The following is a 23,144-nucleotide window of genomic DNA, read 5'->3' as shown; positions in this document are numbered from 1 at the left end:
TGAGAAGCTCTCCGCAAACGACAAACAGCTCTCGTCATGACACCATGAACAGTTGTTCAAGATTCAAACAGTTACCTGATCCACTATGATGCAATCCTCTCCAACCGGAACTCCAAGGAATTGAACACTCAGCGGCATCGAGAAAAGCCACCAACAAACCAACTGCCAGATCTTCCAAATCCAAGACACCAGACTCCGACCCAAAACTTGGAGCCTGCTCGAGAGCTGTTCAAAAGGGCGGCCTTCATTCAAAATATATCCATCCAGGAGTTTTTTCATTAACTGTCAAACTCTAATTACATTTTCGAATAAGCCATTGGCATACCCAAACACAGTGAGTATAATCTGAAGGTAAGTAAAATAGGTTATACTCATTGATAGTGATAGGGATGGAGTTGTTGTTCATGCAAAACCGTCCAAACTGTTTATGAAACAGACTTTATGAAACTGAATTACAAACATTGAACTCCAAAGGCCAGCTCTCTAGTACTTTTTTCAGGGGGTTAGATGTTTCATCTAATATATCTTCCTCGAATTCAGGTGTAATGTTAAACATGGTCATCCTGATTTACCTCATTTAACAGGTATTAAGCTTCCTGTTCTCTAACCCATCTTTGAATGAATGAAATCTTTGGGTGAGAAGATAACACTTTATTGGGAAAATGTTGCTGATTTAGCATTCTCGCCTTAAGATGTTGCAATGTACGAGACCATATATTAAATGCGATCAGCCTTTTTAAGCGAGTATAAATTTGATTCACATTACCTGCCATGGTGAATAAGATAATGGTAAAAATGTAATTAATTATTAACTTGTACAGCACAGATCAATGTATTCACTCAGTCAGTAGCAAAAGACAAACAGGATATCAGTTTTTATTTACATTTGCAACAATGACTTGTTAATTAAAGCATGTGTTTTAATGCAAATTATTTTTCAATATTAATATTATATATTATTATAATATTTTCTTTTTCTTTTTTTTTTTGTCTTCAGTCATTTGACTGGTTTCATGCAGCTCTCCAAGATTCCCTATCTAGTGCTAGTCGTTTCATTTCAGTATACCCTCTACATCCTACAACCCTAACAATTTGTTTTACATATTCCAAACGTGGCCTGCCTACAAATTTTTTCCCTTCTACCTGTCCTTCCAATATTAAAGTGACTATTCCAGGATGCCTTAGTATGTGGCCTATAAGTCTGTCTCTTCTTTTAACTATATTTTTCCAAATGCTTCTTTCTTCATCTATTTGCCGCAATACCTCTTCATTTGTCACTTTATCCACCCATCTGATTTTTAACATTCTCCTATAGCACCACATTTCAATAGCTTCTAATCTTTTCTTCTCAGATACTCCGATTGTCCAAGTTTCACTTCCATATAAAGCAACACTCCAAACATACACTTTCAAAAATCTTTTCCTGACATTTAAATTAATTTTTGATGTAAACAAATTATATTTCTTACTGAAGGATCGTTTAGCTTGTGCTATTCGGCATTTTATATCGCTCCTGCTTCGTCCATCTTTAGTAATTCTACTTCCCAAATAACAAAATTGTTCTACCTCCATAATCTTTTCTCCTCCTATTTTCACATTCAGTGGTCCATCTTTGTTATTTCTACTACATTTCATTACTTTTGTTTTGTTCTTGTTTATTTTCATGCGATAGTTGTTGCGTAGGACTTCATCTATGCCGTTCATTGTTTCTTCTAAATCCTTTTTACTCTCGGCTAGAATTACTATATCATCAGCAAATCGTAGCATCTTTATCTTTTCACCTTGTACTGTTACTCGAATCTAAATTGTTCTTTAACATCATTAACTGCTAGTTCCATGTAAAGATTAAAAAGTAACGGAGATATGGAACATCCTTGTCGGACTCCCTTTCTTATTACGGCTTCTTTCTTATGTTCTTCAATTGTTACTGTTGCTGTTTGGTTCCTGTACATGTTAGCAATTGTTCTTCTATCTCTGTATTTGAACCCTAATTTTTTTTAAATGCTGAACATTTTATTCCAGTCTACGTTATTGATTGCCTTTTCTAGGTCTATAAACGCCAAGTATGTTGGTTTGTTTTTCTTTAATCTTCCTTCTACTATTATATTTTCAATATTATTAAATTATAATAATTTATTCCATGATAATATTGATAAAAGCATTCTGGTTGAGATTGTGTCGAGTTACTTAATTTTATTCATGAGGAAATGAAAACTGGTTTTCTAATCGTAAAGTGAGTGACTCACTTTACGAATTTTGGTCGTAACTTTGTTATTTATTAACAAATATGAATAAATAAGATGTCAGTTTCTTTATCATAAAATGCTTAATAGTTATTTGTAAAACATAACATTTAAATAAACTAGCGGTTGCAAAGATATTAACAATTAAACGATTTACATTGCTCTCTTGACAGTGCTTGCTTCCTCACAGCCTCACGTGCAGATTCCTATGAGCGCATGCGCACAACAGCCAAACACCACGCCGCTGGAACTGTGAAACGCATAGTTCTATACAAAGATTTTTGTATCTTTTTCATGAACTGGGGATGCCTAATTTAAGCTTAAGGAATATATACTGTACAAGTATAAACAAAGCGTTAAAGAAAAATGGTACCTTAGCAGTACATGAAATTTCAGCTCGATATGATTAACCATTCCTGAGAAATAAATCTTTAAGTTAAAAATACAAAATGGTGGATAGCCAGCAGTGGCGGCTCGTAGCTAAATTATTGGGGGTACTGCTCCAGAAAAATGTTTGGCCTTTGTTTTAAAATTGTGTAAAAGGAAACAAACATGTATAAAAGGTTAAAGTTTACTGTAAAATACAAGAACCAAAAAAAATGAATCAAATAGAATAGCTGGAAGCAAGATAACAATCTAATTCTACACTTTATCACATTCAAGAATATAGCATACAGTTTTTAAGCACAACACACACGGAGTAAAAAAGAAACTACCTTCCACCAGCATGTCAGAGTCGGCACTGCAGGAGCAACAGTGCTCTCTTCCTCACAGCCTCGTGTGCAGATTCCTATGAGTGCATGCGCACAACAGCCAAACACCATGCTGCTGGAACTGTGAAGCGCACAGTTCTATACAGAGATTTTTGTATCTTTTTCATGAACTGGGGGATCGCTAATTTAAGCTTAAGGACTATATATCATACAAGTATAAACAAAAAATTAAAGAAAAATAGACTCATTATATTAAATGTTATCGATAATATCCGGTGGAAATAGGAAGTGCTACAGTTCCACAATGCCTATACATGAGCCGCCACTAATAGTCAGTAAACTAAGAATTTCCAGACATATATTGACAATAAAGTTTTTTCTTTATTTCAATGTGGAGGGATCATCGCCAGAATTCTTGAAACAATACTTACAAACACTGTGCTTGTGTATAAGATCAAAAATAAAATTTATTAAAATCATTTTGTTTGCCTGTTTTAAAATTAAAAGTGATCTCAAACTGTCATGACCCAATGTGGCTATTATATTTTTATTGCACAGAATTTTTAATAAGAATATCATCTACATCTCAAACCATTATGGCACTTGTATAATATAAGAAGGCTATTTTTACCATATATATTCTTTCATGAACATCATATACAGTACATTGTAAACTGAACAAGTATGAATTAAAATGAGATCCATTTTTGATCTACTAACTTTTTTAACTTGTTACTGCGGGTGTAAATCAAATATAAATGGGATTTTATTTTTAAAAAAATATTATTTATTGAAAAATAAAAGGCAAATATAATTTATATTTCTACATAGTTTCCTGCTTTAGAAATACATTTCTCCCAGCGAGAAGGAAACTTGTTATTGAAGCCTCATAGAATAAAGCTAGTTGCATCAGAAACCAACTGCGCCAAATCCCTCCATGCCCTCCTCATCATCAAATCGTTACCCTCCTAAAGCTTCTTTAAGTAGCCCAAACAAATGAAAATCGCAGGACAGTAGGTCCTGGCTGTAGGGAGGATGATCAAGTTGAGTCCAGTGAATTTCTTCTAGTTTTGAGACCGTTAGAGCTGCAGTATGGGGCCTGACATTGTCATGGAGGAGGATGGCCTCTGGAATAGGTTGGTCTCATCTTTTGTAGCGATATGCACTCTCACCTCATTTAACAGCTCACAGTAGTAAGCAGCATTGATTGTGCATCGCTCATGCAAAAAATCAATGAGCAAAATGCCGCGCCAGTTGAAAAATACGGTTGAAAGAGCCTTATCAGCTGACAGTCAAGTCTTGGCTTTCATTGGGGTTGCTTCCCCTTTTTTCAGCCATTCCACACTGGCTTGTTTCGACTGGAGAGTATAGTGGTGGACCTAAGTTTCATCGCAGGTGGCGATCCGACTCAAAAATGCATCTCCTTCTTTCGCAAACCTTGCTGTTAAGCCTCTGACAGACCTCCAAACGTCTCAACTTCTGATCTGTGGTCAAAAGGCGAGGAACCCATTGGTACACACTTTATGAAACTGCAGGTTGTTTGTGATGATCGCTTGACAGCTCCCATAACTTATTCCAACCTGTTCTGCAATTTCGGATACTCTCACCCGTCAATCGTCTTCAAGAATGCCTCAAACTGTGCAAATGTTTTCGTCATAATGCTAGTCCGAGGACGGCGATCGTGTTCCTGATTTTCCACTCGTTCTCGTCCTTCCTTGAACTCTTTACACCAGGCAAACACACAAGTTCTTGACAATGTTTGGACCCTGAACTATGCAGTCATTTCCGGAAAATGTCCATCACTTGAACTCCTTCACGAGCAAGAAATTTTATAATTATGCGTTAAACAATGGAGGGGTGCACCTGTTGCTCCGACATCGTGAGTTTTATTGATGAATTGGTTGGGAGTGTGGAATGGATGGCCGGCTCTCCCCACTCCTAATGACCCCACCCAAGCATTCTAGAAGCGCATGGCGCTTGTACGGTTGGTAGGCTCAGTCCTACCAACCGTAGATGCTCTGGAACAAAAATCCCGCTTATATTTGATTTACCCTCGTATTTGTTTAAGAGTTCATAAATTGATCATTATTTGGCATTTAACTATTTTATTAAATTTTACTCCTTTCCACCAACTTAACCAGTGGAAAAAAAAATCAGAACAACTTCAGGTAAACTTTATGACTAGGTCTCTACAGAATAAATGTCTGAACCACATTAAAATAATATGCTATAGTAGATAAGGTATTAAAAGAGCTTTTACTTCAGCAACTAGAGATGTTTGTGAAAGAAAAGATGTGAAAATGATAATTTCATGAACAATATCTACAATTACAGAAATGGAAATAAACAGATGTGATATTTTGAGAAAGCATATTGGTAAATTGGAACAGTTATTGAAAATACTATAAAAAATGGCATTTTTCCAATAAAAATTAAATAAGTGTTTATTAATTATGTGTGCTTTAGTATAACTTCATTGAGGAAACCTAAAAACAAGCATTTTTACAACTTTGGTTAACAAAATCACGTGAGATCTTTTTTAATCACAAGATCTTTTTAAAATATTGAAATGTTATTCAACCTGCAATTTAAATTCTTTCATTGGATCATATCTGTGCTTTAGTTCATATTCAAATTTACATTATATTATTTTCCCCAGAAAAATGAAATCTGTATATGTAATGTGTTGTTTCAGGATAATGAAGAATGCAATATAATTTCTGCTGCAATCATTCATGTCAACTTTATAGCTAATATATATATAAAGCAGCTAAGGTGGAAAAGGCAGTATTCAAATATACTTTCACATCTTGTTCACCATATATCCAAAATATGGATGTATGGCCTCGTTAATTCATGTTAATCCATGATTTTTGGTACTTCATTCAATATAAATAGAAATTTTTATTATTTTAAGCAATATAAATAACTGTAAATTATAATATGGCTAATGCTGTAATGAAAATTCCTTGACAAACACATGAATAAATGGATAACAATGGTTAACAACTTATAGGATATATTGTTAATCTTTCACTTACATGAAACTAAAAGCTACTTTCATTAATGCTAACTCATTCACATTAATCAAAACATGTTTTTTTTCCAATTTCCAGGTTACTTGATGGTTAGAAAAGAAGGAGAATGGGGTAAACTATGCCTTCAAAACTTAAAAAATGCAACAAATTTTAAAACAAACTGGACAATACCTGATGTAGGGCAAGAAATTTGTAAAACAATGACATACAGGTAATATAAACTAATAAAAAACATGTTTTATAACACCAGTTTAATTTTCATTCCATCACATTATTGTTGTTTTACTTCTAATATTATTTCCAAGTAAGCTGAAGTTTCTTCATGAGTTTTAGCCAAAAGTGGAATACAGTGAAATGCACTGAAATGAAAATTAACAGAAAGTTCTTCTTGAATGTCATTTGTATGATTTTCTACAGTCATTTTATCCAAGGTATCTTCATCTTCAAACTTTGGAAAACTGTTTATCTTCCATAGGTTGTAACAGTCTTACTTTAAATGCAGATATAACCATTGTGGGGATTCCTCTCAAATGGATATGCCACTACTAATCAGATAGTGACAGCAGCAACTCTCTTGTTAGACAATAAATTTGCTGAGGAATGCCATATTATGTTGATCATTTTTTATTACACCTATTAATTTTAATTAAACCTGAATTTTCAGCATCCTCATTTAACATGTATCTAAATATGTTCACAATATTTTAGAGTTAATACCATCAAACTTATTGTGTTTGGATTTTGATATTATATTTTAAACCTAATTTTTTTTTCATTACTACTTCATACATGGATATTAATAAAAGCTACAATCATGTCTCTCTTTTATTTATTAATTTTATATTTTGTGACAGTCAAGTTGGTAGTTTCCTTTCAGCCAAGTGTTGAAACAATTAATTACTCTTTCCCTATTCTGTAAACCTACCCTTTACTGACTGTAATGGTACGGTAATTTAGTATAAACTCATCTCAATAAAATATTTATTTTATTAAATTTCAGATGTGCTTATCTAGCTTGATTATTTCATTTTCCATTGGTCTAACCTTTCTTCATTTCTACATTCGTTTTCGGGCATCGATACAATATTCATATGCTTGTATAGTGCATTATAGCCTGGCAATGCTTCCAAAAATTACTTTTATATTCATTTCACTACAGTGTATAATCATAAAAATTAATGATGCATATTTTCTCTTATCTGTTTTAACATCACATGCATTATAATGAATAAATAAAGAACATAAATCTAATCAATAATAATTTGTTTAATATATAGAATGTTTCAGTTCAATTTTTAAATTTTAATTTAATTTTTTAAATGATGTGATATGCTTCCTACATTCAGCATTTTATTTTGTAATAAGGATTCAATAACCATATGTTAGAAATTGGTTTCTCAAAAATTAAAATACAATCACTGATACCACATATTATTTACATCTTCAGAGATGCCTCAGCATTCAGCGAGAGAACTCACTGAACACTGATAGTGATTTTGTAAACCTTATCAGACTTTACCTGCATATTTCATTAACTGTGCCATTCAAACAATGTAATCTACTTTTACCAAAAAAATTCTACAATCCTAATGGAAAATTTTAGAGTTAATACCCTCAAACTTATTGTGTTTGGATTTTGATATTATATTTTAAACCTAATTTTTTTTTCATTACTACTTCATACATGGATTTAATAAAAGCTACAATCACTATATTGTAGCTTTTTTTTCAGACACATCCTCTCTTTCCTATTCTTTTCAAAATTTTTAAGATATCGTTTTTCTTCAGGTTTCAGTACTTTATTACCTCAACAGCAAAACAGTATTTTTCTACTTTATTTACTCTTACATGAATCAACCAGAGTAATATTCATTAGTATATGTTGAAGTTACAAAACTTAATGTTTTTGGTTTAAATTCTGTTAAAGCTACAGACAATGCAAAAGGTTGTTTGCTTAAAGGATAAAAAACCCTTGTGGAAAAAACTCTTAGATAACGACACTCCTTTAGAATGACTAAGATTTGAATAGAGATCATGATAGCATTGAATAGTCAAACTAGTCTGAAGAATAATGATCATATTAATAAAATCTCTTTCATATTAAATTTCATCAAATTTTTAAGTACCTTGTTTAATCTTTTTTCAAAATTTAAGCAGCAAAATAAACTGTTAATCTGTTGAGAATAAAAATATGCAAATAAACAAACTTAAAGGATGTTTTACATGTATTATCAAAATAAATAATGGGAATCTAAAAGCAAGTAGTAATTATAAATCTTAACTCAATACATGTAATTTCTGATGAATGCATTCATATATATAAAGCAGCATTCATACAAATAAAATAATGCTGAGGATAAAAAATATTTTTTCCTTAATCAATAAACAACAGCACAATAGTGGCTTGTTGTAATTTTTTTTTAATCTTTTTCAGTGACTTTGAAGAAATTAGAAAAAAGCAAGATATTGAAACTTATAATCAAACATCTCCATCATATTTTGAATTAACTAATTTCCAAAATGACAATTTGTTTTTAGACAGGTAACAAATATTACTATTATTAGAAAGATAAATCCTAGTTATACATCTTATATATATTGAATTTCAGCCAATCCACCAAGTACAAAATTAAAGAAACATTCTTATCTTTATTTCCTTTGCATTATAACGCTTTCAAACATAAGCCCATCCTCAGTAATGTTTTCTGGTTTGTCTTTATTTCCATTTAGACATATAACTATTATGTAACATCTTTGCACTTGAATACTTTTTTATAACTAGTTATTGAGGAAAATATATAAAAAAATTTAAACATTTACAAAACATGCATTTGTTTAGTCAAAAAAAACATTAAAAAATTTAAAAATATCTACTGCAATTGCAATTAAAGTTAAAATTCTTTTACTAAAATTATTTAATATTTCTTTCAATGTTACTTTACATAATGTTAGTACATCACTGTAATCAATTATTTAATTTCATTAAAAACTTATCAAACGTATTACCAACTTAAATAATTATTATAAGAATGTCCCCAACAAATTCTGTCCGCAGATTCATGGGACTAAATTCAAGTTTATATTTGTATATTTAATTTTTTTCTAAAATTTCTAATTTTTTATTATTTACTTTTTCAATTATTTTTAAATTATTTTCCAAACCAGTTTATTACGTTTTTTTCAGTTATTAATTAAATGGTCAGCTACATTTGAAAAAACTATTTCTTTTATTTTTAAATGATCTAAAATGTTCATTAAATCTATCCTTAAAAGACCTGTTTTTCCAATATATATTTTTTCACAATTATAGCATTTTATTTTATAGATATCAGAAAAATCATATTTATTTTTTATTTTATTATAATTTTTTTAATGTTTTTACTTATAATATTTTAAATACTGAATAAGTATGTAAGGAGAATTCCAAGTGAAACGTAGTGAATTTAATTTATAAGTTTGTGTAGTTGATTGGTTAAACCAAGAGATTAATATTTTTAACAGATAATATCTCTTATTTTAAAAAGATAATACTTTTAAGTAAAATATGTCTTATTATATATTAGTTAATAATAAATATATATATATATATATATATATATATATATATATATATATATATTATTAACTAATAAAATCATGAATTTTTTATTGTCCGCATCTTCCTCTGTACTAATTGATTAAAAGCAAAAACAAAATTCAGCGCAATCCACTACAGTACAGAATCAAATAAGATTTCTTACCTTACCTTACAAGGTCTGTAAATAAAGTAATGAGACTACTTCAGAAAAACTTTTTATTTACAATACAATTATACATGGACTCCTTCAAAATAGTTCCCTTGGGAAGATACGCAATGCTTCAAATGGTTTTCTCACTCTTCATAGCAGTGATAGAGCTCAGAAACAGGAATATCCTTCAGATGGTCGGTTATATTTTTTTAAAAATATTTTCTACTATTCCAAAATGGTGTTTTTTTTTAATTCGGGAACAGGAAAATGTTGCAGGGACTCAAGTCAGGTGAATGAGGTGGTTGAGAAACTACAGGAATGTTTTTCTTTGCCAAAAACTCATTAATCGAGAGTGCAGTGTGACAAGGTGCATTGTCATGTTGCAGTATCCAGTTGTCTTTGATGGATGGTCTCACGTGAACAACTGTTTTCTGCAGTCTTTCAAGAATTTCTCGGTAAACATATTGATTTACAGTCTGTCCTGTAGCCATCCTTATGGACAATGCCATTAATATCGAAGAAACAAATTAGCATGGATTTGATTTGCTCATTTTTGCTTTTTTGGGATGTGGTGAGTGAAATGTGGCACTCCTTGCTCTGGCGTTTTGTTTCTGGGTTGTACTCAAATATCACGATTCATCACAAATATAAAATTTTTTATAAAATAAGGATCAGTTTCAATTTGCTCCAGAAGATCGCAGGACACTTCCACCCTGTTATTTTTCTGTTCAGTAATAGGTTTTTGGGACCAATTTTGCACAAATTTTTTCATGTACAATTTGTTTGTCAAAATTTGATGGACTGTGGTATAATTGACAGTTAATCGCTGGTCGTACCTTATTAAGTCTCTAATTCGCTCAACATTGTCGTCACTTTCTGACGTTAACGATCTTCCAGAGCGTGGATCGTCCGCAACTGATTCCTGGCCATCTGAAAATGCTTTAAACCACCTAAAAACTTGGGCTCCTGACAGAGCGTCATCTTCGTATGCCCTTTTAAACTTTGATAAAATTTCAGTAGCATTCTCACCGATTTTAACACAAAACTTTATTGCACAACGGTGTTCATAATCAGTATCACTCATTTTTGTAACGCACAACAAAAACTCGTTTCACGGTAAGTTTGTTTACCTCTCACGTGGAAACGATAGACTAAAAATGTTAATACCTAATATAAATCAGCAGTTCATATAACCATATGTTTACTAGTAACTTTACAGTGTAGCCACTTTGGCTGCCAAAAAGACTAGTCTCATTACTTTATTTACAGACCTGGTATTATTATTTTTTTTCATTTATATATACCAATAGCGTTTTCGAGAATTTCCTCATTTGTTGGTTAAAATTTATTTTTTTTATTTTTTAAAACTTAAAAATCACATTAAATTATTGTTACACATTAAATATATATATATATATATATATATATATATATATATATATATATATATATATATATATATATATATATGCAGTCAAACAATCAAAATTCTTCAACTTATTAAACATGTTTGTAGCTAGCCACTAAATACAGCACTGCATTAATATAATATAAATTCTACCTGACACTGACAAAAGCGACACTATCTACAGCAGCTTTGATAAGAGAATCATTATCAAACTCTGTCTGCAGATTGATCAAACTGAATTTCTGTTTATATTTGTATATATGGTATTTTTCTAAAATGTCCAAGTTTTTATTATTATAATTTTCTTTTGTGATTTCAATTATTTTCAAATTAGTTTTTAAGTCAGTAATGGAATGTTTATTCATTATTTGGTCAGCAACATTAGAAAATTCAATTTTATTGTTTTTATAATATCTGAAATGTACCGGAAATCTTGATCTAAATAATCTATTAGCTTTCCCAATATAAATTTTATCAGTCATTACATATATTTTATAGATGCCACTTAAACATAAATATCATTATGGTCTTTTAAATGTATTATTATATAATTGTTTAGCTTATATGCTGGTTAATATTTCTCATCATTATAAACATTACATTTTAAATATTATTATTAGTGTAAGAGTATTTTATAAAGACATTGTCAATGTTGTGTGCATTATTTATAGATTTCAATGTTGTAACATTAGTGGATTTTAATTTTTGTTTTCTATAAATATTATCAATTAATAAAGTGTTATAATCCATTTTTTTGCAATACTTTCTATAATATTTACTTCTACATCTAATATTTCCCTATTGTCCTGTGTGTAATGTTTGTGAATATATTAATTTTGTGTGACCAAGGATGATTTGATCCTTTGTTAATAGTTATTTTACTTGCCGTAGGTTTTCTATATACTGTTATAATATTATTATTTCTATTGATTTCAATATCTAAAAACCTTTATAGTCTGCATTTGTCTGTTTCAAACGTAAATTTTAAATTATCATGATAAGAATTATGTTTTTTCAATATTATAAGATGTTCATCATTTATAACAAGGTTAAAGATTACCAAAATGTCATAAACATATCAAACCCATAACAGAATTTTGTGTATGTGAGTAATACCATAAACTATTTTATTCTCAAATTCTTCCAAATTAATTTCGGACATAACGGCCGATAATGGAAATCCCATCGGTAAAGTATTCTTTAGTGTATTATATATATTATTAAATTCAAAATAGTTCTGTTGACATATACAAGTCATATCCATAAAGTAAGAGCCGTCGGTTTATACTTAAATATTAGCGGGTCTGGACACAGTTTCACGCATGCAGGGCCAACTACCGGCTATTTACGAAGTCACTGCAATTGTTGTTTGGATTAAATAGTCGTTTGCATGACGGTGAATGCAGATCGCAATGACCGCGACAATCGTTTCTCCCGCCAGTTGTGAAGTGCGCGCTGTGATTCGATGTTTGTATGCAAAAGGATCTTCAGCTACTGAAATTCATCGGGAGTAGTGCCTAGAGTTTGGACTTACAGTTATGAGTGAAGGAAAGATTAGACAATGGTTTCGAGACTTTAAAAATGACCGCACAAATGTGCATGACGAAGAGCGGACCAGTATTCAGACCAACGAAATCGTTGAACAAGTGAACCGAAAACTGCGATGTGATCGGCGATTGACGATTAGTGCTCTGGCCGATGAATTTCCGCATGTGGGCGAACGCACCTCTAGATAGAGGTATGTTCACCCATATGCTTGGTCGTGTAGATACACGATTGTCACAGAAAAGCTCGGATATCACATACTGAGTGCAAGATGGATACCGAAAATGCTCAGACCTACACAAAGAGCGAAGAATGTGCAGTGAACGAGGGTTTTTGGATCGCTATCGACAAGATTTAGATAATCTGTTATTCTGCCTTCTTACGGGCGACGATACGTGGATATCCTACACCAACGCAGAATCGAAACAATAGTCAATGCAGTGGCGCCATTCAAGTTTCCCAAAACCGAAAAAGTTTATGCAATCTCCGTACTCGAGTCGAAAAATGTTGGCTACCGTTTTTTTGAGACGAAAAGGACGTCATTTTGGTTGATTTCATGGAACGTGGATCAACAATTACGGCTGACGTGTACTGCGGAAACGCTCACAAAACTGAGATGTGCGATCCAAAATCGACGACTCGGGAAACTGTCGTCCTGCGTAATCCTCCTTCACGACAACGGGGCGTCCACACACCGCTGCCTAAACCAAGAAGATTCAAGATTTTCGTTGGGAACTTTTTGATTACTCTCCATATAGCCCAGTCCTTGCACCTAGCGACTACTTCCTCTTCTTGCATTTTTTGTGGCTCGGTGGACAACGGTTTGAAAACGACGAGGAATTAAAGACTTCTGTTGTCAATTGGTTCAATTCCCAAGCGGCGAACTTCTATGCAGAAGGGTAAAAAGAAATTGGTACAGCGTTATGAAAAGTGCTTAGAACTGAATGGCGATTATGTGGAAAAGTGAAGTAGATATGTAGTAAATTAAAACTATAAGTAAAAACCCTTCCTCTATGAATCATGAGACCTTGCCATGGTGAGGGGGCTTGAGTGCTCAGTGATACAGAGTAGCTGGACCGAAGGTGCACCCATATCAGAGAGGTATCTCTAGGATCACTAGAAAATGAAAAAATAACATTCTACAAGTCGGAGCATGGAATGTTAGAAGTTTAAACAAGGTTGGTAGGTTAGAAAATTTAACGACGGAAATGGATAGAATAAATGTAGATGTAGTAGGAATTAGTGAGGTTCAGTGGGAAGAGGAAAACGACTTTTGGTCAGGAGATTTTAGAATAATTAACTCAGCTTCAAATAATAGGCAGGCAGGAGTAGGTTTCATAATGAACTAGAAGATAGGGAAGAGAGTAGAGTATTTCAAAATGCATAGCGATAGAATCATTGTAATAAGGTTAAAATCAAAACCTAAACCGACAATTGTTAACGTCTATACGCTTACAAGTGTCCATGATGATGATGAGGTACCCATGAGAAATTGACAAGGCAACTAAGTTCATAAAAGGAGATGAAGATTTAATAATAGCTGGAGATTAGAATGCAAGCATTGGAAAAGGCAAGGAAGGAAATATAGTGGTGAATATGGGCAGGGCAAAAGGAATGAAAGAGGGGACTGATTTGTAGAGTTTTGCACGAAGTATAATTTAGTAATTGCCAACACCCAGTATAAAAGTCATAGAAGAATATACACATGGAAAAGGCCAGGTGATACTGCAAAGTATCAGACAGATTATATCATACTTAAGCAAAGATTGAGAAATCAACTCGTTGACTGTATAGCTTACCCTGGAGCAGAGATTGATAGCAACCATAATTTAGTGATAATGAAATGTGATTGGGGTTTAAAAACTAAGTTGTCAGATGAATCTATGGAATTTAGAGAAACTTGAGGAAGAGGAGGTACAGAAGATTTTTGAGGACGACATCGCAAGAGGTCTGAGCAAAAAAGTAAGATAGAAAATATAAAAGATGAATGGGAGAATGTTAGAAAGGAAATTCCTAATTCAGACGATATATTGCAGCTGATGGATGAATGTAGAAAATATAAGAATGCTAGTGATGAAGAAAGTAAAAGGAACTATCGACAATTAAGAAATACTATAAACAGGAAGGGCAAACTAGCAAAAGAAGAGTGGATTAAAGAAAAGTGTTCAGAAGTGGAAAGAGAAATGAACATTGGTAAAATAGACAGAGCATACAGGAAAGTTAAGGAAAATTTTGGGGTACATAAATTAAAATCCAATAATGTGTTAAACAAAGATGGTACACTGATTTATAATACGAAAGGTAAAGTCGATAGGTGAGTGGAATATATTGAAGAGTTATACGGAGGAAATGAATTAGAAAATGGTGTTATAGAGGAAGAAGAGGAAGTTGAAGAGGATGAAAAGGGAGAAACAATACTGAGATCTGAATTTAAGAGAGCATTAAAAGATTTGAATGGCAGAAAGGCTCCTGGAATAGATGGAATACCTGTAGAATTACTGTGCAGTGCAGGTGAAAAAGCAATTGATAGATTATACAAACTGGTGTGTAATATTTATGAAAAAGGAGAAGTTCCGTCAGACTTCAAAAAAAGTGTTATAGTCATGATACCAAAGAAAGCAAGAGCAGATAAATGTGAAGAATACAGAACAGTTAGTTTAACTAGTCATGCATCAACAATCTTAACTAGAATTTTATACAGAAGAATTGAGAGGAGAGTGGAAGAAGTGTTAGGAGAAGACCAATTTGGTTTCAGAAAAAGCACTAGATAGGGATATGCATCACTAGCAAGTGATGCATATCCCTATCTAGTGCTAGTCGTTGCTACGACTAGCACTAGATAGGGAATCTTGGAGAGCTGCATCAAACCAGTCAAATGACAGAAGACAAAAGGGAGAGAGAAGTAAAAACCTTTTCTCATGAGTTAACGTTTTTAATGGCCAAACAGTCCTTACTTTATGAATATGCCTCATATTTCCAATAATGGGAATAATATTATCAATAAATTTTGGGTCCTCATTATTGTTTTTTTATTTATTTTTTATTATACAAATTGTATGATCTGTATTTTATTAGGGTACATATTGGTTATTTCATAAATTATCATTCTAATATTTTCATTAAACTTTTTAATTTGGTAACCAAATCATACCCATATTTAATATTATACTTATATGGTACATGAATTTCAGATCGAAGTATCTTATCAATTATTTTGGTAATAAAGTAACAAGGTGCAGACAAAAAGTTAATTAATAGATGCATTGGGCTACCGTGCTTATGTATTTTAGGAAGACCGGTAAATTTAAGGAAAAATGGTTTAAATGGATATAACCTAGTGTGATACCTCAATTTATTACCATAATCAAAAATTGCTTTATATTTTGTAATTAAACTTTTTGTAGTCTTTAAAATACGTATATATGTATATATTTATTTATTTATAGTATTACCATCTTCAATATAAATATATATCATGCACAAAATACAATAAATATTTCCTACAAATTCATCCAATCCTTTTTCATATTTTTATTAGTTACAAAATTTTGAAAATTATTAATTCTACCCAATTAATTGTGATCTAATGAAAGAGAAATGTTAATTTAACACAATTGTTTATGTTTGACCTCGGCATATTCCCATTTATTTCGATTTTTTTTTCAGTCAAAGGCAATAAGAGTGTATGAATACTGCCTTAAATTATTCACTAAGATATGTACTTAAAAGTGCTATAATTAAAACTGTTAAAATATTTTTCCAGAAAAGGCTTATCATTTTTCAAAAGTTTATAAAAAAAAATGTTCCAATGAATTATGAAAGAAAAGAAAAATTGCATTTCAAAAATACTTGAAAGAATACAAAAATCAATTTTTTTTAAATAGAAATTATACAAATTTAGGTCATAGTATTGCATTAAATTCTTTACTAAAAAAAAAAATCATCTAAGATATTTATTTTTTTATACATCAAAATTTTAATCTACAATATTTTTTCAAAGTTTGTTTAATGAAAACTGAAGGTCTTGAAATAAAAATAAAAACAGGGAACTTCTTCAAATAGCAATATAATTTCTATAAAAAGAAGTAATTTTTTTTTTTTTCAATGCATAATTACACACACTAAAATGTGGTGTAAAATATATCATTGTAACTGAATGATTTGTCTTAGTTACTGAGCTTCAAACTCAGCAAGAATGCACTTCATTTGTGCTTACAAGAGTTACTAGAATTCAGTTTAGTAAATAGTGTTTATGAAAGCATTCTTCGGAGTTACCATAAGGCTGAGCAAGTACAACTTTATTGACCTATAACTTCCATAGATAACAATGAATAATTTAGAGGACTGGTTCTAGGCAAGATCTAACCTGATAGGTAGATCATTCGTTCTCAATGTCTACCCTTATTTTTCCTTCTCTCTTACCTGAATATTGGTTCTGTGGATATAGTTCTAACCCTACAAGGAGCTCCATGTTGAAGATCCCATGGACCTTGATGGTTGAGCTAAGGATAACATCCTTGATGCTACTGGTAGAGGGTCTGCCTGTGGATCTACTGAAAGGCCTCTGTTAACTCTCCAGTGGCCACACTGTAAACAATCCTTTGTGCTACGCTTTGGTACTGTAAGGAAAAAGATATGATCTGAAAAATATCAGTTGCTCCAGTTCCAGATCACACTTAAAATAACAATATAAAATCTTTGTCTCACAAATAACACTAATTTCATGTTAAATAAAAGAACTACTGCATTTCAATCCAGTTACAACACTACTGCATTTATAAAAGCATGTTCATTTTTAAGTAGTAATTATAAAAAGTGTCATTTTGATAAGTTATTATATTAATCAAATACAGATTTTGTGAAGTTTATGTAAAAATAATTTATTGAAATTAGTTTTTAATTCTAGGTCAGATCTAAACTTTTCAAAAACTGAATGCCAGAGCATGGAAGTAGTACAAATTTCCTGCAAGGACTTAAAATGTGGTATGAGACCCCAAGCCAACACAAAATGGAGCAGGTAACAACTCTTTATCAGTCTAATTTTCAGATAATTTTTTTCAGTGTTTAAAGTTTACAGTTCATTTACCAAAATGTAATTAAACATTAAATTAAATTAAACAAGATCCTCTCTGCAGAAAATGCAAAATATTTATTTGCTAAATATTTACTTACTAGTCAACAAGGGAATATCCATATTTAGAAAGTACAAACTGCTGTTGTGTATGGTCACGTTCCTGTGGTACTAGTAAAGTAATTGCAACTTTTGCCATGAGATAAGATTGCTGTTTTAAACATTATTGTCTGTGTGTATGGACACTTATACATATCATGATAGTGTTATATAACATTATATTATTTATTAGGCTTTATTTATATTAATGAATTAATTGATGTCATTTTAATTTCAATGTTTAATAATAAAATATCAGTTTTTCTTCTGCTTAATTACAGCTATTTTTGTACAAATAATTAATTTTATCTTTTGCCCTGCTATTTTGTAATAAGAGCAATTGTTTTCAAGTTAATAATTTTTAAAACACAAACATGATGAAAATATATCATACTAAAAAAAGTATATACAAGTAAATAAAGTATAAATTTCTTATATCATTTGTTTTGGTGTAAGTAATGATAACATGATGAACAAATACGCGCGATTCATAGAATTATGAGTTAAAAGTTTAAAATAAGTGTGTAGTTATAAGCATTACATAATTTGTAGACGTGTGCTAATAAAAACAAATATTTCTGTACTTTGCATTGAAAGTTGCAACAGTTGTTACTTAAAAGTAGTCGTGTTAAGATGTCAAGAGAATGCAGAAAAACTCTTTGCAGTCAAGCATATCGTCTCGTGTTTAACATTATTGAGTTCATAGACAAAGAAAAAATGGATTATTGGTACCTCTTGTAAAAGGAACAGAACATGCTTATAGAATGCTAAACTTAAGCTGGTCTACAGTAATTGACATCAAGGAAATTGAATATGAAACAGAGGCTAGTGGTTCTCAAATTCAAATGCCAAAGGAAAAAATAAATATAATTCTAATAATATACATGAAATTGATGATTTCGACAGGTGTGTTAGAAGAGAATTTCTTAAATATTTTGAATTCTATAAGGAAATACCTACTAAATGAAAATTAAGAAATTTTTGTCACAAGTTACTGAATTTTACCTCTAGTAGGGAAACACTAAGGAAAATGATTAAATCTATGGGTTTTCAATTCAGTAAGTGTAAAAACAAGACTGATTTTATCTGAACAAGATGATGTAATCACAATCATGCATTTTTTCTTAGGTATCTGAGAAAACATGCAACCTCTGAGCAAAAGAGACCAGTCGTATACTAATCTGAAACTTGGGTGAATACACATTATATGGTAAAAAAGTGCTGGCAAAATGAGAATACACCAGTTGTGTTTTTTAATATTAGTGACAGTGACAGCTTAATTGTACCTCATGCAGGTGGGAAATAGACAGTAATTTTTAATGTATGATTCCAAGAGTAAAACAGAAGATTATCATAAAGAGATGAACAATGAAATTTTTTTGAAATATATTGAAAAGCAAGTTATCCCAAGATGATTTAATTATACGGTCAAATTGCTTTTAAAATTGTATTTTGGTCATAGATAACACAACTTACCATAATAAACAAAAAAATAAACCCCCATCATCCAATCCATTGAAAAAAGACATTCAGGAACGACTCCAAAAAAAATAAAATTAATTACAACCCCGATCGAACAAAAAAAGAACTTTTAGAAATTGTCAAACTAACCGACCAGAACCCAAAGGAATTACTTCTTAGATTGCCTAGTCAAAAAAAATTCCAGACCGGATATGTCCCACATGTCATTAACAGAACTAAGAGCCGTTACACTAGATGCAATTTTATCAATTATTGTAGAAGACTGGAAAAGATCAGTGTCAAAGGTTCAGGAGATAGTGGATTCTTACTGAAAACAGATATGTTAATAGAAGATGCCATTGAAAGTAAATTATAAATAATATTTATAATTAATTATAAATATTAGAAGGTAATTTCGGTGGAAATAATATTGAGTCAAGCTCAGTAATCGAGGGTTGTTGGCCTATCACAGCAGATAGTTCCATTAAACTGCAGACGAAACTGGTTAAGGACTGTATTAAGGTATTATTGATCGTTTCATTATTTAGTAAATATATAAAATATTATTTTGTTTTTTATTCTGCAGCTATATCAAACTTGTTGCAATTCCTTAGGCCTTTATGTCCAAACAATTATTACTATCAGCTTTGAATATAATGCTGTTAATTATGATACTGTTGTAGTAAAAACGTTTACTAATTAAATTATTGTAATTAACTACAGGTTAAATTTATTTCATTTATGAATGCAGTAATGTAAATTAATATTTTTAATAGCGTTATTACTGTAATCAGAAAGAAATTACAGGATCTAAAAAATACAGTAATCTATTTTAAACAGTTATTTCTTGTTTAGAACAGACTGATAAGCATGTCAGTTTGTTCAACAGGACTAAGCCCAGACAGTCTGGGCTTAGTCCTGCTGATGTAATATTGTGATGTGATGAATATTGATGTTGTGTAATATTTCCATCTCTGTCTACAACCACACAAAACAACAATGCTGCGCTCCTCCACGAATATCAATTCTGCCTTGTCGGTTTTTAAATTAATTTATCAATCATAATAATTGAGTACAGTAATACAGACTAAAAAAATATAATAGCCGATTATTCTCTGACAGACAATTTTTTTTTTTTTAACGTGTTACCACATATATGCCTAATTTAATATCTGCGGGCGAACACGGTGGCAATGATGAGAGCTACCTCACGGTATACATACGCGCTAATACAGCATCACTCCCACCGCGCAGATCTCCCACTATAGCGGCGCTGCAGCCCCACCACTTTCAGGCTCCAATAAAAGAACGTGCACGAGAGTGAATTTTCAATTCATCGTCGACCACCGCCTGGAGAAGACCAAGAAGAAGATGGAAGAAGTTCCCTGGCCGCCCCAACGTGGGACCTCCCAGCGGATGCCAACATCCCCTCCGGAGCAGCAGGCCTCGCCGGCCCACCAAGGGAGCCGCTGGATGCCGACGCTACCTTCCCGTTCCAGCTCGCCGGGCCTCAATCGTCCTGGCCGGCGGACTCAGCCGCAGTAGCCGACCCAGCGTGGGATTGCTCGGGAAGAACCGCCGCGGCCGCGCCGGCGAAATACGACCGCTCCCGACCCGACTCGGGGGGCCACGCTGTAGTGGGGACCCAACTACCGCTGAGGAGAATCCCGGTACGACTTCGACGGAGACCAGCTTCCGGACCAAACAGCTCTTCTGCTAACGCAAAAAACAGCCCTTTTCAAGGCCACCACAAGATTATGAATTACGAGCCGTCGAAACCAATCGACGACAAAAACGACCCTTTTCAGGGCTACCATAAGTGCCACGTGCCGTCGAACCCATTCGACGGCAAACAATAAAATAACAGCCAGCTCCTCATTTCTAGAACCTAGCTAATTGGGAATCCGAAATAACATTGCTTTCAAAACATTTGGTTTCTTTAATTCCTAAGAAAAACACAGAAATAAGTTACAGAATAAAAAAAAAAAAAAATTCAATTTTGTTTTACTAATGGATAATTGACTAAATAGTTACAATGTGCTAAGAAGGGGAAAAGAAACTGAAGATAAAAAATATAATAAAACAATACATAAGGCAATTTTAAGGAGGAGAAAGGTATTCTTGATTATAGAAATCAGTTAAAGATAAACTGGAAGAAGAGCAACTAAGAAGGAATTGAAAATACAAAAAACAGTTTGGTGAACTAACTAGCAAGTTTTAAACAGTTTTTGTGATCCATAGGTATTGGTTTATTACGTATATGTGATTTTCTTAATGGCATTTATCCTTACTTCATAACTTTCCATTTTCAGTGTGCTACTCTCTGAGATTTTCTAATTGTAAGGAAAACAGATTATTGTTTGGCCCAGTACCCAGGTATTGTTTTTACTACTACTCTTATAAATGAGTGATTTTTTTTTTCTATAATATACATGGTCCTATTTTTATTATCAAAAACATTTAGTTATCTTATGAGTTATTTGATGAAATAAAGCAAATTTATTTTATTAACCATAGAGCCAATATCATACCTTACATTACTAAATTATTAAATATTTATTATCTATGTACAATTCCTAGATAAAGATTCGTTAAAATAAAAATTGGTGCTTTAGCATCTCAAAACTGAATATACATAACATAGTTAAATTTATAATTATAGTTACAACTACAGATATACAGTAGGGGACATGAAATCTAAAGTTTGTAGTCAAGCAGCTAATATACTGAATATCAACGATTCAACAAACATTTTTCATATCGGTGTTTACAAAATGGAAAAATTAATCAATTCACGATTCGATCTCATTCCCAATCATTTTACAATTTACATCAAAAGTAAATCTTATTTAACAATCCCAAAACAATGTTAAGTTCAAAATTCATTTTATAATATTAATTACAATTAAAATAAAATTATCCTGAATTATTTCACTTTTAATTACTGTATGAAAATGTTATAGGCATTTCTAATCTAAATCAAAATAATTTTTGACACAGCGATTAAAAATTACAAATGATGCATGTTGACAAAACTGATAAATGTAAAATCAACACTTTGTTTTAAAAGAAACAATTTTATAAGTATAAGTAATGGTTATAAATGAATCTTTATAATTAGCTGACTAACAGTACATCGATAGCTAGCATAATATAGAAAATAAAAACAAGTACTATATTTATTCTATTTAAAGAATACATTAAAGTTGACAGGTTTACGTAATAATAATGTCAGTCAGTTTTGTTCATCTATTGAATGCGTTTCGCCAGTCATGCATTTTGCTTTTCTTGATTTATATGTGTATATTCCGGGTGACGCATGAAATGATCCAACATTTGGTTTTGTTGGAAAATATTTATTTGAATCGCAATACAGAAATGTAAAATACAATGTATTTATTATGTACCTGGGGATTATATTCTGCTTATCACATGTTCAATATAACCACCATCACATCTAGCAACTTCTTTAATATGAACTCCTACGTTGTTAATAACTCAACAGCACATAACCTCAGTTATCTCGTTGCATACCTCAATGATCAGCACTCGCAGTTCCATCACTGTACAAGGATGTTTAGGGAAAATCTTTTCCTTTAGAAATTCCCAAAGAAAATAATCACATAGATTGAAATCAAGACTGTTCAGGGGCCAGTTCTGTCCACACGCTAAACAATTAGGAAATCAGTCTGAAATGACATTTGCATTAAAAGTTTCATGCAGAAAGTATAAAACAACATTAACTGTGGCTCCATCCTGCATGAACCACTCATTTTCTAATTGAAATCCTTCTGCAAGAAGCTGAGGAACAAAATTATTATCCAGCATGTTTAGCTAA

At 31.8% G+C, this 23,144-nt stretch overlaps 1 protein-coding gene across 1 annotated transcript in view; it reads left to right on the top strand.

Annotated features, from left to right (window-relative positions):
- Positions 1-23,144, top strand: part of LOC142330835 (uncharacterized) — a 159,688-nt gene that overhangs the window by 122,407 nt on the left and 14,137 nt on the right. The window contains exons 10-12 of the mRNA XM_075376295.1: positions 6,073-6,205; positions 8,429-8,536; positions 17,582-17,692. Coding sequence (XP_075232410.1) covers positions 6,073-6,205; positions 8,429-8,536; positions 17,582-17,692 — 352 coding nt within the window. The remainder of the gene's footprint in view (positions 1-6,072; positions 6,206-8,428; positions 8,537-17,581; positions 17,693-23,144) is intronic.

Source organism: Lycorma delicatula, chromosome 1 (assembly GCF_047948215.1).
Source record: "Lycorma delicatula isolate Av1 chromosome 1, ASM4794821v1, whole genome shotgun sequence".
Taxonomy (NCBI): domain Eukaryota; kingdom Metazoa; phylum Arthropoda; class Insecta; order Hemiptera; family Fulgoridae; genus Lycorma; species Lycorma delicatula.
The sequence above is the reverse complement of the archived record's forward strand: the minus strand, read 5'-3'. Positions and strand labels throughout refer to the sequence as shown.